General features: G+C 44.4%; 1 protein-coding gene across 9 annotated transcripts in view; it reads left to right on the plus strand.

The window, feature by feature from the left end:
- The window catches only part of AKAP6 (A-kinase anchoring protein 6), a 1,180,609-nt gene that overhangs the window by 446,984 nt on the left and 715,563 nt on the right, over window positions 1-18,062 (plus strand). For all 9 annotated transcript variants that reach the window (XM_029598925.1, XM_029598924.1, XM_029598922.1 and 6 more), the window contains one exon: window positions 13,203-13,299. In XM_029598925.1, the coding sequence (XP_029454785.1) occupies window positions 13,203-13,299 (97 nt within the window). The remainder of the gene's footprint in view (window positions 1-13,202; window positions 13,300-18,062) is intronic.

An 18,062-nucleotide genomic window follows, 5' to 3' on the forward strand; every position in this document is an offset into this window, starting at 1 on the left:
CAGGAACATGGTGGATCTGTAGCGTCAAGCCAGCCCGGGGACACCAGAACCAAGAGGCAGGGAAAAGCCGCGGCTGCATCTGTCTGTCAGAGCCGAAGGGAGTCGCTTCCAAGGTAGAGAGGGTGGAGTGAGGGCGAGAAGAGGCACGAACGTAACAGGTTATTTTTCCCTATATGGAACACCGTGCACTTATCCACATTAAATTTCATCTGCCATTTGGATGTCCAGTCTTCCAGTCTCGCAAGATCCTCCTGTAATGTTTCACAATCCTCTTGTGATTTAACTACTCTGAATAATTTTGTATCATCCACAAATTTGATAACCTCACTCATCATATTCCGTTCCAGATCATTTATAAATATAGGGGGTAATTTTCAAAAGGAGTTACGCGCATAAATGTAACTACTATTGTAGCAATTTTCAAAAGCCCACTTACTTGAGTAAAGTGCATTTACATGCGTAAAAACCCAGATTTACGCATGTAAATGCTTTTTAAAATCCGCCCCATATTGAAAAGCACCTGTCCAAGTTCAGAGCCCTGAGGCACTCCACTGTTTAAAAATACAATGTCCATGCCTGTTGAACACTTTTAACCTTTGCAACTGCACTTTCCATTTTTTTCTATTTTCCTCATTTTATGAACGTTTCCCTTTTGAAAATTTACTGTTAGAGCTGTAGATTTACTTATTGTCCCCCTTCCAGTTATTAGTTTTAATTTGATCATGTTATGATCACTATTGCCAAGTGGCCCCACCACTGTTACCTCTCTCACCAAATCCTGTGTTCCACTAAGAATAAAATCTAAAATAGCTCCCTCTCTTGTTGAGTCCTGAACCAATTGCTCCATGAAGCATTCATTTATTACATCCAGGAACTTTATGTCTCTAGCAAGTCCTGATGTTACATTTACCCAGTCAATATTGGGGTAATTGAAATCTCAAGAAGAAAAACATTGTATCTCAATTTTTTGTGTTTTTTAGGTGCTATAATTTTCAAACTTAATATTTACACACACATCTGGAACGGAGAAGTCCCCGTTGAGGAGCAGACATGCGAGTTATGAGAGAACTCAGCCCAGGAGAGGAGTGATGCCCAATCGTCCTGGCGGGAGTTGACGTACATTCGAAGAAATTGTTTTAACATACGATTTGTACGTTCTGCTTTTCCATTTGCCTGTGGATGAAACGCGGTGGAGTAGTCCAGAGAAATGTTAAACTTCTTGCAAAGACTGAGCCAGTAACGGGCCGTAAACTGAGGACACCTGTCAGATACGATATGCTGTGGGAGACCATGGAGGCGGAAGATATGGAGCACAAACAGTTGGGCCAGGCGAGGAGCAGATGGGAGGGAGGGAAGCAGGATAAAGTGGGCCATTTTGGAGAATCGATCCACAACCACCCATATTACCTTATTGCCCTTAGATGGCGGAAGTTCCACAATAAAATCTGTGGAAATATGTGTCCAGGGTTTCTGGGGAATGGGTAGCGGCTATAAAAGTCCCCAAGTCTTCCCAGTAGGAATCTTGTGTTGTGCACAAGTTGGACAAGAATCCACATGTGCACGAATATCTTTGTGCATGTTGGGCCACCAATAATATTGTTGCAAGAGCATTTGAGTCTGAACTCTACCCGGATGTCTGGCTAGCTGAGAGTCATGTCCCCATTTTAATACCTTATTACGAAGTCTCTTACATACCACAGTTTTACCCGGTGGGACCGTGAACATTGCAGAGAGGATGATGCGAGCTGGGTCAATAATAATTTGAATGGGCTCCTGAATGTCACCAGTGGCGAAAGATTGGGACAGTGCATCAGCCTTGATATTCTTATTAGCAGGTTGATATCTTAGTTCAAAATCAGAACGAGTGAAGAAAAGCGCCCAGTGAGCCTGATGCAGGTTCAAACGTTGAGCTTGTTGGAGATATACCAAGTTCTTGTGGTCCGTGAAGACAGTGATATGGTGTTGCGCTCCTTCCAACCACTGTTGCCACTCTTCGAATGCAAGCTTGATGGCTAAAAGTTCCTTGTCGCCAATGGAATAATTGCGTTCAGCTGGAGAAAATTTTCTAGAGAAGTAGGAGCATGGATGAGGCTTTCCCAATGCTTGGTTTTGGCTTAGGACAGCTCCTACTGCTTCAGCGGAGGCATCAACCTCTACTGTAAAAGGACGTCTGGGATCAGGATGTCGGAGGTAAGGTTGTTGTAGGAAGGATTCTTTGAGAGCCTGAAAGGTTTCCACAGCCTCTAAGGACCAGGCCTTGATGTTCGCCCCCTTTCGGGTGAGTGCAGTAAGGGGCGCTGCCAGCTTGGAAAAGTTCTGTATAAAACTACGATAGTAGTTTGCGAATCCAAGGAATCGCTGGAGTGCACGTAGACCATTTGGCTGGGGCCATTCTTGTATGCATTTTAATTTAGTGGGGTCCATTTGAAAATCTTGCTTAGAAATGATATACCCCAAAATGGTAAAGATTCTCTTTCAAAAATGCATTTTTCTAGTTTAGCATAGAGTCTATGTTCTCTCAGACGTTGTAGTACTTGAAGGACGTGTTGACTATGCAACTGTAAATCGCGGGGAAAAACTAAAATGTCATCTAGATAGTAGGGATGTGAATCGTGTCCTCGATCGTCTTAACGATCGATTTCGGCTGGGAGGGGGAGGGAATCGTATTGTTGCCGTTTGGGGGGGTAAAATATCGTGAAAAATCGTGAAAAATCGTGAAAAATCTAAAAATCTAAAAATCGCAAAACTGGCACATTAAAACCCCCTAAAACCCACCCCGACCCTTTAAATTAAATCCCCCACCCTCCCGAACCCCCCCCCAAATGACTTAAATAACCTGCGGGTCCAGCGGCGGTCCGGAACGGCAGCGGTCCGGAACGGGCTCCTGCTCCTCAATCTTGTTGTCTTCAGCCGGCGCCATTTTCCAAAATGGCGGCGAAAAATGGCGGCGGCCATAGACGAACACGATTGGACGGCAGGAGGTCCTTCCGGACCCCCGCTGGACTTTTGGCAAGTCTCGTGGGGGTCAGGAGGCCCCCCACAAGCTGGCCAAAAGTTCCTGGAGGTCCAGCAGGGGTCAGGGAGCGATTTCCCGCTGCGAATCGTTTTCGTACGGAAAATGGCGCCGGCCATACGCGTATGGCCGGCGCCATTTTCCGTACGGAAAATGGCGCCGGCAGGAGATCGACTGCAGGAGGTCGTTCAGCGAGGGTTCCGGCGCCTCGCTGAACAACCTCCTGCAGTCGATCTCCTGCCGGCGCCATTTTCCGTACGAAAACGATTCGCGGCGGGAAATCGCTCCCTGACCCCCGCTGGACCTCCAGGAACTTTTGGCCAGCTTGTGGGGGGCCTCCTGACCCCCACGAGACTTGCCAAAAGTCCAGCGGGGGTCCGGAAGGACCTCCTGCCGTCCAATCGTGTTCGTCTATGGCCGCCGCCATTTTTCGCCGCCATTTTGGAAAATGGCGCCGGCTGAAGACAACAAGATTGAGGAGCAGGAGCCCGTTCCGGACCGCTGCCGTTCCGGACCGCCGCTGGACCCGCAGGTTATTTAACTCATTTGGGGGGGGTTCGGGAGGGTGGGGGATTTAATTTAAAGGGTTGGGGGTGGGTTTTAGGGGGTTTTAGTGTGCCGGCTCACGATTCTAACGATTTATAACGATAAATCGTTAGAATCTCTATTGTATTGTGTTCCATAACGGTTTAAGACGATATTAAAATTATCGGACGATAATTTTAATCGTCCTAAAACCATTCACATCCCTACTAGATAGACTACCACGCAGACATAGAGCAGGTCTGTAAATATTTCATTAATGAAGTGCTGAAAAACAGCAGGAGCATTGGTTAGTCCGAATGGCATGACAAGATATTCATAGTGTCCATCTCTGGTGTTAAAAGCCGTCTTCCACTCATCTCCCTCACAAATCTTGACTAAATTATATGCTCCTCGGAGATCCAACTTCAAAAACACCTTGGCCCCCTGTAGACGGTCGAAGAGTTCAGCTATAAGCGGTAATGGGTACCGGTCCTTGATGGTAATGGCATTTAGCCCACGGAAGTCTATACATGGACGCAATATCCCATCTTTTTTCCCAACAAAGAAGAAGCCGGCCCCGGCTGGAGATTTAGAGCGCCTCATAAATCCTTTCTGTAAATTGTCTTGGATATATTCTGACATAGCAAGGGTCTCTAAGGCAGACAACGGATAGACCCTACCCCATGGTGGGGTAGTGCCAGGAATCAGATTGATGCTACAATCAAATTCTCGATGTGGAGGTAAAATGTCAGCAGCCTTTTTGGAAAAAATGTCCGAGAACTGATTGTACTGTGGCGGTAGACCCTCCAGTCGGGAAGTGCAGATGAAACTACAGGAGGAACTTGTTCCATTAATGCAGGTCTCCTGGCATGCTGGACCCCATTGGATAAGTTTTAAAGATGTCCAGTCGAAGTGTGGGTTGTGTTGTTGTAACCACGGAATACCAAGAACTATAGGGTGGATGGCTCTCTGGATGATATAGAAGGAGATACTTTCAGTATGGTTTGGCGAGATGTGACACTTCATCGAAACTGTATGATGAGTTATCCTCCCCGGCAGGGAATCTCCATGAATGGAAGATATAATTAACGGCTTTGGACACAAGCAAGTAGGAGTGTGTAGTTGCTCTACCACATCTTGTAGAATAAAATTTCCACCAGCTCCAGAATCTATTAAAGCCAGAGTGGAGAACTGATGATCTCCGCAACACAGGGTGACATGCAGGATTTGTGGGGGAGTCGGAGAGGTGATGCCTAGGGTTACTCCCCCAATGGATCCTAGGCTTTGAAGTTTCCCGGACGTGTTGGACAATGGGCAATGAGATGGCCTGCTCCTCCACAGTAGAGGCAGAGACCTGCCTTGCGACATCTTTGCTGTTCTTCAGAAAAAAGAGGACCCCCGACCCAATTGCATAGGTTCTTCTGTAGTTCCTTCGGAGGTAGATGCGGTTTGGAGGGCAGGAACAGAGTGAGAAGGGTTGGCACCTGCTATGTGCCTTTTCGTGCTTGATCCCTCCCAAGTTCTTTCTTGTAGCCGGCGGTCGATTCGGGTTACCAATTCCACGATGGAGTCCAAGGATGCAGGTAACTCCCAGGCGGTCATTTCATCTTTTATTCTGGGTGACAGGCCCTCCAAGAACATGGACCGGAGGCAATTCTCCTCCCAATGGAGTTCAGATGCAAGGGTCCTGAATTCAATGGTATAATCAGCCAGTAGTCGCCCTCCTTGCTGGAGATGTAGCAGCTTAGAACCAGCAACCACTTGTTTCCCTGGATCGTCAAACACTGCTTGAAATAATTCCAAAAACCTAGGAAGATTTTGTAGGACTGGATCCGACCGTCGCCAGCCCAGGCCAGAGCCTTACCCCCTAACAGCGACATGATATATGTAGTTTTGGTAAGATCATCTGGAAAGAGGGAGGCTTGAAGATGAAAGTGCATGCTGCACTGGTCGAGGAATCCTTGACACAAGCGAGGTTCACCGGCGTAACGTGGAGGAGTTGGTAATGGAATCACGGAACGGGTATTACTCAGCACCCCCGATGGTAATGGTGGAGGAGCTGCCTGAGCATGGTCTCTAAAATGTGTTAATCTTTCTTAAATAAGAAGTTGAAGTTTATTTTGGAAATATTTTAGTTTAATTCTGCTGGATTCCAGGGGTGACTTAGTGTGCTTTTGGGAGCTGTTGATACATGTGCTGCAGGGAAAATGCTTGAAGGCATCAGATACCCCATGGGCCAGTTTTGAAAAAATCCCCGGGCCAATATTTTCCTACAATCTGCCGCTGTCTGCTGCACGTGGTGATGCCCTGGGCTATGTTGTGCCAGATCTGGCCCTTGGCTGCCTTCGAGATCTTGGCCTCCCGGTTGCCGAAGAGCATGGCATGATGGTGCAGGACCCCTGCAATGATCATCTCTTACTAGAATCTCTTAAGAGAATCCCAATTCTCTTACTAGACCTAAATTTGACAGATTCGAATCAATCTCCACTAAAGAGATTGAATCCCTTCTAAAAAGCCAGAAACCATCTAGCCATCCGACTGATAATATCCCATCGAGACTCCTGCTCCTCATCCCAAACGCGATCTCAGGACCTCTGACCAGTATCATAAACAGCCTTCTAGCTCAAGGAAGCTACCCAGACAGTCTAAAAACCGCCTCACTCAAGTCCCTCCTCAAGAAACACAATTTAGACCCTAATGTACTAGCTAATATCAGACCCATCTCTAACCTCCCATTCATTGCCAAACTAACGGAGAAACTGGTAAACTCCCAGCTTTCTGAATACCTAGAAGACCACAAGATCCTATACCCATCGCAATATGGTTTCCGCAAATCACGTAACACGGAAACCCTCCTCATTTCACTTACAGACCATATAATCATGGGGTTAGACAAAGGACACTCCTTTTTATTAGTCCTGTTAGACATCTCGGCGGCATTTGACACCGTCAACCATACCATCCTGCCGGATCGCCTAGCAGAAATCGGCATCTCCGGATCTGCCCACAACTGGTTCAAGTCCTTCCTCAGCAATAGGACTTTTAAAGTCAAAATCAACAATAATGAGTCACCCCTAACAAAATCAACTCTTGGTGTACCACAAGGATCCTCCTTATCTCCAACCCTCTTTAACATATACCTCCTCCCCCTCTGCCAACTGTTAACAGACCTCAACCTAATTCAATATCTGTACTCAGACGACGTGCAGATTCTAATCCCCATAACAGAATCAATCTCAAAAGCGCTCACCCATTGGAATAACTGCCTTTTATCCATCACTAATCTACTCAACAGCTTAAACTTGGTACTCAACGCCTCTAAGACAGAATTCTCCACATCTCCTCAAACGAAAACAATATCTCCCCACCATCACCACACAATTCTCTCATTACCTGTAGGCAGGTTAGAGACCTTGGGGCAATTCTAGACAATCGACTAAACCTAAAGAAAATGGTCAATACAACCTCCAAAGACTGCTTCTACAGACTACAGGTTCTAAAACGACTTAAACCTCTCTTATTCTTCCATGACTTCAGGACAGTCCTCCAAGCGCTTCTATTCGCCAAAATAGACTACTGCAGTGCCCTTTTCCTAGGCCTCCCCAAATCCACTACCAAACCACTGCAGATGATACAAAATGCGGCAGCGAGATTGTTGACCAGTACCAGCCGCAGCGAACACATCTCACCCATCCACAAAACCTACATTGGTTAACAGTGAATTTCAGAATTTTATACAAATCAATCACCTTAATTCACAAAACCATCCATCATCAACTAGAGATGTGCAATCGTTTATCACGAATTAGGCAATTACAAAGAAATTGCCTAATTCGTCCTGGTTCGGGGGCCCCGATCCACCAGACAATCACTAGTTGTCCTTCACTCTAACCCGGTCTGGCATTTATACTCACGAACAATGGACTCTGAAACTTCCAGGTTAAAGCACCTTTTAAGCTTTAACCCGTACGCTCTTTGGTAACACTTTATATTTATTTCCTGCCTTATCTTCCTTCCAGCTTGTTGTAAGCTTCCAAGTTCTCTCTCCCTGTTGATTGTAACTTTGACCTATTCCTACCTATTGTTATCTTTCGTTTCACTTGAATTGTTACTCTAGTTATACCCTTGTTAAATGTAAACCGATCCGATATGGTTATTTACTATGAAGGTCGGTATAAAAAACTGTTAAATAAAATAATAAATAAATCTTGTTTTCCTGCACGCTGAACTTGAGAGCCCTGAGATGAGAATGTCCTGCTGCCTGGCTGCCAGAAGGGGTTGACACTTCCGCTTCCGGAGAGGTGTCCTCCCTTTCCTCACTCTCCCTCCCACTCCCCTCCCTTCCTCTCCCTTTCCTGCCCATGCCTTACCAACTCCCTTCCCCTCTGCCCTCTCTCTATCTGTCCCTAGCCTGTTGTCCTCCTCCCTCTGTCCTCACTTGCCTATACCCTTCCCCTTCCTGCCTCCTCCTATCCCTTCCCTCCTGCCTCTCTCTATTCCTGTCCCTGTCCCTAGTCCTGCTCCTCCTTCCCTTAGCACTCCTGCCCTCATCCTCCCACGTCTCCTCCCTCCTCCCCTCTCTCCTCCTCCCTTTCCTCTTCCTCTCCTTCCCCTCCTCCCCTCTCTCCCCACACCTCTCATGTTCCATCCTCTCCACAACCTCCACTCTTCCACTCACCTCCTCCACAAACATCTCCACATACCTCATCCCCTCTCCACTCCTGCTCCACACACCTCCTCACTCCTCCACTCACCTCCTCCACACACCTCCTCCACAGAAGAAGACAAACTGACAAACATTACAAACTAACAAAACCTTTCACCCAGACAGACAAAAGACAAAGGTCACAGTAAACAGAAGGAAAAACAATAAAGAACAGGACAACGCTCTCAGAAATTGTAATAACAACTAACTCCTAATCCACTAACCACCAGTTGCATCCTCTCCTCTATCCCACACCTTGACACACCGTCAAAGAAGCAGCTGCAGGAAGCCTGTATTTATAAACTGAAAAAAATAACACTAATTTACGCTAGTCGCGTAAAATAACATGGCATGTGCTGACGCAATGTGCTGCGCAGCGACACAATGCCACGTGCACTGACACAATGCTGCGTGCACTATTTACCAATGCGATGAGGGCAGGCTGCTAATTTGCCTAACCATGCCCCCTTTTTTATCACGGGTACTATTTTTGCTATATTTATAATGATTTGATGAATCTAGGTCTTAGTTATTTACCAGAGAGAAAGATAGGGAGTTTGTGAGCTAGGATGGGGAAGTGCAAACAAAAGTGGGTAGAGTGCAATTTGCAGCAACTATAGGCATCACACATGGAGTTAGTAATCTCAGTGGAAATGGCAGTACTCAGGCAGTACATCCTTTAGCATGCCAAAGATGACGAATAGGCCAAATACCTTTATTGCAAAACATAGTGAGAGGCAAATGACAGTTCTCAGGCAAATCAAAGGAAGAACAGCATTACCTACAGCATTGCATAGTTTCATAACGCTATAGAAGCTATAAGTAGTAGAAGTAGCTAAAATAGAGCTGAACCGTCTTTCTGTATAATCTCTATCAGGGACTGAGTGCTAGGGTTTTTGCTTAGAAATTAATCTAACACAAATAGGGGGAGGAAATATCACTGAATGTTTCTAGCTAAGTGGAAATATAAATGCTTTTCTTGCTATTATTTTCGTGGAAGCTCTATTAAGTCTAGTGAGAGAGGTACACACAAGAATTTGCTCATCAGTCACCTGAGCTGGGCTCATTTTCCACACAGCATTAGAGAAGCTACTATTCACATTTTTTCCTCTCTTTGTGCCTAGACTCCAATTTACCTGTTGTAACAGCTCCTGTAGTTTTCTGAAGCATCTACTGCAATAAAACCAACGTTTAAATTTGAAATCGCTGCTTGGTGCTGTTGAAAGACTGCTCCCAGCAATCCTGAGGACCTGTATCATTTGCTGCCCCCTGGCGTGATCAGGGACCCCTGGGGCAGTGGGAGTACATTAAGAATTGCTAGGCAGCAGACAAATAAAAACATCATAATGCTAGCAAATGTAGACTTTAGGCTAAGATTATTTATTCTTTTCATATTTCTTCCCACTCCAGTATAAATGTATTCCAGAATCTACAATTGCATTATCTTTGCAAGTTAACGTGGACTCATTTTACAGAAATTCATGCATACATTAAGGGTGTGTGTGAATATATGTGTTATATTGTATCACACACTGTATCTGTTTATTGCAACAGCCTATCATTTCTGTGTAATTTGCATGCTATATACTACTAACATGATATTGTAGATCTGAGATGGTCAGCTCTGACTTTGTTGGTTGCAAACATACCCAGTTTTCAGAGTAATTGGAATTAAACTGGGACCAGTCACAGATTGGATCAAAACCCATTCATAGCTCAACTAAAATTAGTCTGATCTGTCCCTGTCTGTTTGTGCCTCCATGTTCACCTGATTCAGATCTCTCTGAGCCAGTCTAGATTTAAAATATTCACAGATTCACACTTATGTTCAAAATATTCAAAGATTTCTATTACCTTTGGATATGTTTATATTAGCATAAATCTTAAATCAATGTGGGTTTTGCAAAAAGAATCAACTTCAAACCAAGTCAACAATAATTCAGATTATCGGAGAATAATTGAAGTTTCATATTTGCAGATCAGAACTAGGGACTGAATCATCAGATCAGAGGACGTTTGAGTTCAAACTTTTTATTTTCAATATTAGGTGTGAAAAAATGACCATAGAAAATAACTGGATACCAACACTGACCTTATGTAAGTTTTGGCCACACTAAATGCAGCTGTATTTATGTATTTATATTGTGGTTCTCTTAAAAACCAGACTAGGGGCCTTATTTACTAAGGCTTTTCTCTCACTGTGGGGCAGATTTTTAAAAAGTACGCAAGCACGTACTTTTGTTTGTGCACCCGGCGTAAACAAGAGTACGCCGGATTTTAATAGATACGTGCGTAGCCGCGCATATCTTTTAAAATCTGGGGTCGGCACACGCAAGGCTGCGCAAAATCGGCAGCCTGCGTGCACCGAGCCACGCAGCCTGCCTCCATTCCCTCCGAGGCCGCTCTGAAATCGGAGGGAACTTTCTTTCCAGTGCCCCCCACCTTCCCTTTCCTTCCCCTAACTAACCCGCCCCCGGCCCTAACTAAATTCCGTCGTTCCCCTCCCCCCCCCCCACCTTTATTGCAAAAGTTACGCCTGCCTGAGGCAGGCATAAATTGCACGCGCCGGACTGGCTGCCGGCACGCCATGTTCTGGTCCGGGGGCCGGTCCGGAGGCCGCAGCCCCGTCCACGGAATGCCCCCGTTGACGCGCCGGCCCCGACACGTCCCCGACACGCCCCCCACACGCCCCCAGGAAGCCCTGGGACTTACACGCGTCCCGGGGCTTTGCGCGCGCCGGCAGCCTATGCAACATAGGCTCGGCGCACGCAGGGGTATCTTGGGAGAAGGTTTTCGGGGGGTACGCGCGTATCTTATGCACACATACCCCCCGAAAATCTGCCCTTGTGTGTCTATGGAAAAAATGCATAGTAAATGAAGCCCTTAAGAGTGCTACAGATTTGCTTAAATGTGTTACTTTAGATGATCATTGCAATAACTTACCATAAAGGGCTGTTATTTTGGAAGCAGCATTTGTTTTAAGAATCAAGGATCCATTATTTTATTCATTTTAACATGGGTACTATGAGTAGCGGGCTTCGGATGTTACTCTGAATGCATGCATTTCTTATGGTGACATCAGAAGAGAGTTTCCAGTAGTTGCAATGCCACTGAAAAACAGGAAGGGATATTTTCATCCTCTCTGCGTAACTTGCATCCCTTCCCTGGCAGAGCCTGTGGCTACTACAGAATTTGCAGGTGTGGTGTCCGCAGGGAAGTATCTGCGGAGGGTTAAAAATAAACTCAGTGACTACTTTGCTTGGATGCCCCTCTCCCCAGCATGAATACTTTCCTTTGAAAATTGCCCTCATAAGATTTCTGTAAGAGGTGCATTACCCAATCATAGCTTCTATATTAAGTGATTGCAAATGTCAGATACAATGATGTATCGTAGCAGAAATGTGTGAGCGTCCCCCCTTTGGGAGGCAACTTCCTGCCTAGGTGCAAGGTTCCTGCGGACTTTTTCTTTTAACATTTTTCCATGGTACAAAGGATTTGTGAACTTTGCACTTGCGTTTTTTGCGGGTGACATTTCAATAGAAATGAACTCTTGTGGATTTGAAAATGCATTCTATGAGGCTGAGGTACTAAACTGCGACAAAAACTATTAAAAACACTAGGCACGGCAAATAAATGTTTCTTGTAATACTGGTCCATTTACATAATTTTAAAATGATTTTTGTTGTGAATTATTTATTTATTTATTTTGGAAATTTAGCCTGCATCAATCCAGGCTTGGCTCTTTGATGCAAAAATTAACTGTAGTAGAATGCCGATCTCTAGGTGAAGCATTCTGGAGCTTGCAACAGACTACGGATGATATCAGAAAGGGAAGCATTACCTTAAGCTTTTTAATCTTTTTTTTCTTACAGACTTGTAACTGTCAGGTACCCACAGGTTTGTATATAGGTGAACTACTGAAAATTGCCCCAAAATGGGCAAAAAATTGTAGCTTTGCCCATTAGTTATTTCTTAAAATCAGATTTAGTGTGCATGCAAGTCCTGTACTTGATGGTTACACGAAGCTTTCTCAGAAAATCATGGTGCTTATATTTTTCTTGCAGATTATACAATGATTGCATGAATATAGGTTTACATATCTTGAGCCACTAAATTCACAAGGGTAGACATTCAAAGCTCGCCGTATAAGTAACTTAGCCGGTTAGAACTTCTGGCTAAATTACATTGTATATTCAGCGGCACAGCAAAGCTGCTGAGTATATGCGGATATATACGCATTTAGCTGGATAAGTCAACCTGGCTAAGTTTAGCCCTCCTGTATGGTGCATCTAGACTTGCATGTATACTTATGCAGCTAACTCCGAATATCAGTAGTTAGCCGTACAGCTATACGGTTAACTTGCTCCGCCCCCAATATGCCCAGTACACGCCTACTTTTTGTGCATGTAAGTTTTAGCCATATAAGGGATTATACTGCTAAGTGTGGCCACTGAATGTAGGCGCATATTCATCGGCTGTTACTTAGCCGCATAAGTCCCGCTTAACTGGCTAAATAGCACTGAACGCACTTTGAATATTGGGCTCATATTTTATAAAGTCATGTGTACAGTATATGAGGAAAATAAATTGTGTCCCCAGTGCAGTACAGCAATTACATTTCTGTGTAAATATAATACAGATAAAATAAAAAGGATAGCACAAGTCCCGACTGTGGCTCCAGAGCAATTTTTCTAGTGGAAGCTATTGCTAGCAGCAGGTGCCCAGCAAGTCTCTTCTTCAAACCAGTGGGTGCTGCTGTAACACCAGCACCCCTAGCTCCAAAGATGTTGGCCATAGAGGTGCTATAGGTAGAGGAGCTCCTTAGGGAACTTAACAATTTAAGTAGCAGGAGAGGGAGATGTCTGCAAGAGGTATGAGAGAGCTATCCATTTTGCATCTGTGCTTTGCATTTCCTTCCTCCTCTTTCTCCAACACTTGACGCTGGTGTTTTCTTTGCAGAGCTTTAAGCTGAACGTAGACAGCCATTGCGCACTGAAAGAGGCGGTGGTGGAAGAGGGCCGTCAGCTTCTTGAGCTTATTGTATCTCACAAATCAGGTAAACCCTGCCACAATATATTGCAAGGCTTCACGTCTCCAGACTATTAAAGAATGAAGAAGCACTGCTGTAAATTACTGCATATATTCCCTTCCTTATGTATTATTAATATTTACATTATCAGATTGACCTTCAAGATTTATAAATGTTTCATATACAGCATACAATGCCAGGATCCTTATAAAATGATATACTACTAGCAGAATAGTCAGTCTCTTTCATTCCTGTCCTGCTGTTCAACCGAGTTTCAATAGAGATCATGTCACTGTTGAAAAGTTAGTACTGACACTTTTTTTTAATGTAGAAGCCATAGAAGTAACATTAAAATAATGTATGAGGACTGTGATCCTTTCATGTTCCATCTAGGTAATTGTGTGAACTGGTTTAATATTGCTTTAAACTGATTCTTACCTCCAGATTAATGCCATGGCCAGGAATGGATGCTGGTTTCTCTTAACCTTGCACAGAGTGGTCTGAGATCCATGTAACTGATATGTCTTCTGTTGAAAGTTGCAGAAGATTTCATGGTTACATGGAAGAGTCTCGGTCATTCTATGTTACAATGAAACAGAACTTCTTCATCATGTCTCCTTCAAAGGCACTAACATAACTGTATTTTTGTTTAACATCTAAATTAATCCATTGGAGACTACCCTGAAACAAAAGTGCTTTTTATTTTCAGTAATTGATACATGGTTTTTGCCAATGATTTCTTCAGTTAACACATGGGCCCTGTCAAATGAGAGCCTTTACCTTTAAAGAAATCTACCTGAATGCCTTGCGCCTGAGCGTGCCTATGGCCAATATGGCCATGCTCATAGGCACCACTACTAAAAGGCACCAAGGGGAGCAATGTGGCAGGTGGGTCCTCATCAAAAGAAAAAGCAGCGCAGCCCTGCCGAAATTGATGGCGTGGTAAGTGTTGCCTTATGCTGATTTTGGTGGGGCCGTGCTGCTTTTCCACTTACTAAGGCAGCGCTTACCATGCTGTCAATTTTGGCAGGGCCATGCTCCTTCGAAGGAGGAGGAGGAGCATGCCCTGCTGGAAGTAGTCCAATGCCTCATGGCCGGAAGTCGTTCCTTTGGCCACGGCCTGAAGAAGACTACTGCTGCTGCTGCTGCCTGCTAAGTCAAGGAGGAAGTGAGTAAAAGAGCATGTGTGCTTGTGTGTGGGAGAGCAAGAGAGAGCATGTATGTTTGTGTATGGGAGAGTGAGAATGAGAAATAGCATATGTGCTTGTGTTTGAGAAAGTGAGAGAAAGCATGTGAATTTGTGTGTGGAAAAGTGAGAGAAAGCATGGGTCTGGGAGAGTGAGAGAGCATGTGTGCTTGTGTGCAGGACAGTGAGAGAGAGCATGTGTGCATGTGTGTGGGAGAGTGAGAGAGAGCATGTGTGCTCGTGTTTGGGGAAAATGAGAGAAAGCATATGAGTTTGTGTGTGGAAAAGTGAGAGAAAGCATGTGTCTGGGAGAGTGAGAGAGAGTATGTGTGTTGGAGAGTGAGAGAGCATGTGTGCTTGTGTGTAGGACAGTGAGAGAGAGCAGGTGTCCATGTGTGTGGGAGAGTGAGAGAGAGCATGTGTGCTTGTGTGTGGGAGATAGAGAGCATATGTGCTTGTGTGTAGGACAGCGAGAGAGAGCATGTGTGTGGGAGAGTGAGAGAGAGCATGTGTGCTCGTGTTTGGGGAAAGTGAGGGAAAGCATGTTTGTGTATGAGAGGGATCATGTGTATGTGCACAACTACCCCAGTTACTCCCTGCCTGCTAATCCATGACAATTTTGTGGTATCTGGAAATCAAAAGTTCCAAGGTATGGATAATGTGGAATTTTTTAAAATCTTTATTTTAACTGTTGGGTGTTGTTTGATGTGTCTGTCTTGAAATATTTTATTGATGTTTGGGAAGATTTTATATGAGTTTTTAATTATTGAATGTTAATCTATTCATTCTGGGGTAGATTTTATAAATTTGCGCGTGAGCGTACTTTTGTTCGCACACCAGGTGCAAACAAAAGTATGCTGGATTTTATAAGATACGCGCGTAGCCACGCATATCTTATAAATCCGGTTTCAGCGCGCGCAGAGGGTGCACATTTGGTGCAACTTGCGTGCGCCGAGCCCGGTGGCGCGCTGCCTGTTCCCTCCGAGGCCGCTCCGAATCGGAGCGGCCTCGGAGGAACTTTCTTTCCACCCTGCCTCCCTTCCCCTCCCTTCCCCCTACCTAACCCACCCCCCGGCCCTATCTAAACCCCCCTACCTTTGTTGCCAGATTTACACCTGCCGAAAGCAGGTGTTAAATCTGCGCGCGCCAGCAGGCTGCTGGCGCGCCATCACCCAACCCTGGGGCTGGTACGGAGGCCTCGACCACGCCCCCGGGCCGGCGCCACAACGCCCCCGGTCCTGCCCCGAACCGCCCCCTGACCCCGGACTCGCCCCCTCCCCGCCCCTTTTAACGAAGCCCCGGGACTTACGCGCAACGCCGGTGGCCTATGCAAAATAGGCGCGCCAGCTCGCCAGTGCCCTACGTGCGTAAATCCAGCCGGATTTGCGCGCAGGGCTTTTAAAATCCGGCCCTAATTGTTTTGAATTATTCTTTTTATTGGTATGGTTTTACTAATTTTGTTTTATGAGGAATAAAATGGTGGATGTCATAATGCCTCTGTATCGCTCTATGGTGAGACCACACATTGAATACTGTGTGCAGTTCTGGTCACTGCATCTCAAAAAGGATATAGCTGCATTGGAGAAAGTGCAGAGAAGGGTGACCAAAATGATAAGGGGCATAGAATGACTGCCTTATGAGGAAAGGCTAAAGAAATTAGGGCTGTTCAGTTTGAAGAAGAGATGTCTGAAGGGGGGTATGATAGAAGTCTACAAAATCATGAAAGGATTTGACCAATTTACATTAACTTGTTCATTTATTCTCTCAGATAACAGAAGGACCAGGGGGCACTCCATGAAGTTAGCAAGTAGCTCATTTAAAACAAATTGAAGAAAATTCTTTTTCACTTAGGGCTGGATATTAAGAGTTCCATGCAGGTGTAGATTTGTGCACGCAACCCGGCGAGCACAAATCTATGCCCGATTTTATAATATGTGTGCGCAGCCGCTTGCATGTTATAAAATCCAGGGTCGGCCCACGCAATCGAAGCGGCCTCGGAGGGAACTTTCCTTCTGCCCCCCCCCCCCCATCTTCCCCTCCCTTCCCCTAACTAACCCGCCCCCCAGCCCTTCCTAAACCCCCCCCTTACTTTTAACTTAGAAGTTGCACCTGCCTCCGGCAAATGGCGGCAGTGCCTGGAGGCTCCGGCCCCGCCCCACCCCCTTTTTTAAGGGTTACGTACGCGCGTAACCCTTTGAAAATCCAGCCCTTAGCTCATAGTTAAGCTCTGGAATTCATTGCCAAAGGATGTGGTTACAGCAGTTAGTGTAACTGGGTTTAAAAAAGGTTTGATTAAGTTCCTAGAGGATAAATCCATAAACTGCCATGATGGTAATTAATAAGCAATAATAGCTTGTGATCTATCTAATGCAGAGCTTTCCAAACTTTTCATGCTGGTGACACACTTTTTAGACAAACATAATTTCATGACACAGTAATTCAGTCTACTAGCAAACCTGAGGTTAAAGGTTAAACGAACAAAATGTATTTCGACAATTTATGTATGTTCCTTAAATATATATATATAAATAAAATGTTTCACGACACAACCTATCTTGTGAAAACCTTTCATTTATATTAAAAAAATATAATATTCCAAGATTAATATTATTGTTATAATTTATGAGTAACAGTAATAAAACAAAGTTATTGTGTTATTCAATTTACCTCTTTAATGAGATGTAAAAGCTTGATGAGATGAACACAGCTTTTGAATATTTGGTGTTAATAAAAAAGTCCAAAGGGTCTTCTGCGTAATTTTAAAAAGCTGGCCAGTTTCACACTATAAAATTATTTGATAGCCTCATTCAACTAATTCTATATGGCTATGAGAGTGAAGTCTGGAATATATAGGAAGGGACAGAATGTCAATATAAATCCTGCACCTCCAGTTCTGTAACTCTGTGCATCCACTGAAATTCCCCCAAACAATGGAGCTTGGATGTTTCCCTTACAGCTCATCATACTAAAAGATATTTTCAAATTCTGGTGTCACCTCACAGTAACAGCAGCACAAACACCTTCCACTGCCAGGCACATTGTGAACTAACACAAAACCTCGCAAAAAAGATACTCAAAATCTATACTGCACTCCCATCGTAACATAACAGTAATAACACCAAGGACTCAAACAACAATAACCCTACCTGTGAAAAAGCAAGGGTAAATAATACACTGGGTCCTAGAATACCAATACACCACCTACTGAGGAAACAAAACAAACCAGATTGCTATAGATCTCAGAGCAGAGACAGACCCTCACCAAATACAGATTACAAAATAAAGGAGCACAAATTAGACAAAAACTGAAATGGAAACCCCAAGAAGCCAGACTCTGTGTATTAACAATGGAAAAACAGAACCACCATTCCTCATAAAACAATAAAATCAAGAAACATAAAGCATCAGTTATAACAGTAAACCCATACTAATAAAAGAATATTTTAAAACTTCTGATAAATAGAATTTCTATTAATTAAAATCATATACATTTTTTACAGTTTCCTAAACACCAATAAAATATTTCAAAATAGCACATATATCAAATAACACCCAATAATTAAAACTAATAAGGATTTTAAAAAGCCCCTGCTATCCATACGTG

The sequence above is a fragment of the Rhinatrema bivittatum genome, chromosome 4 (assembly GCF_901001135.1).
Source record: "Rhinatrema bivittatum chromosome 4, aRhiBiv1.1, whole genome shotgun sequence".
NCBI lineage: Eukaryota > Metazoa > Chordata > Amphibia > Gymnophiona > Rhinatrematidae > Rhinatrema > Rhinatrema bivittatum.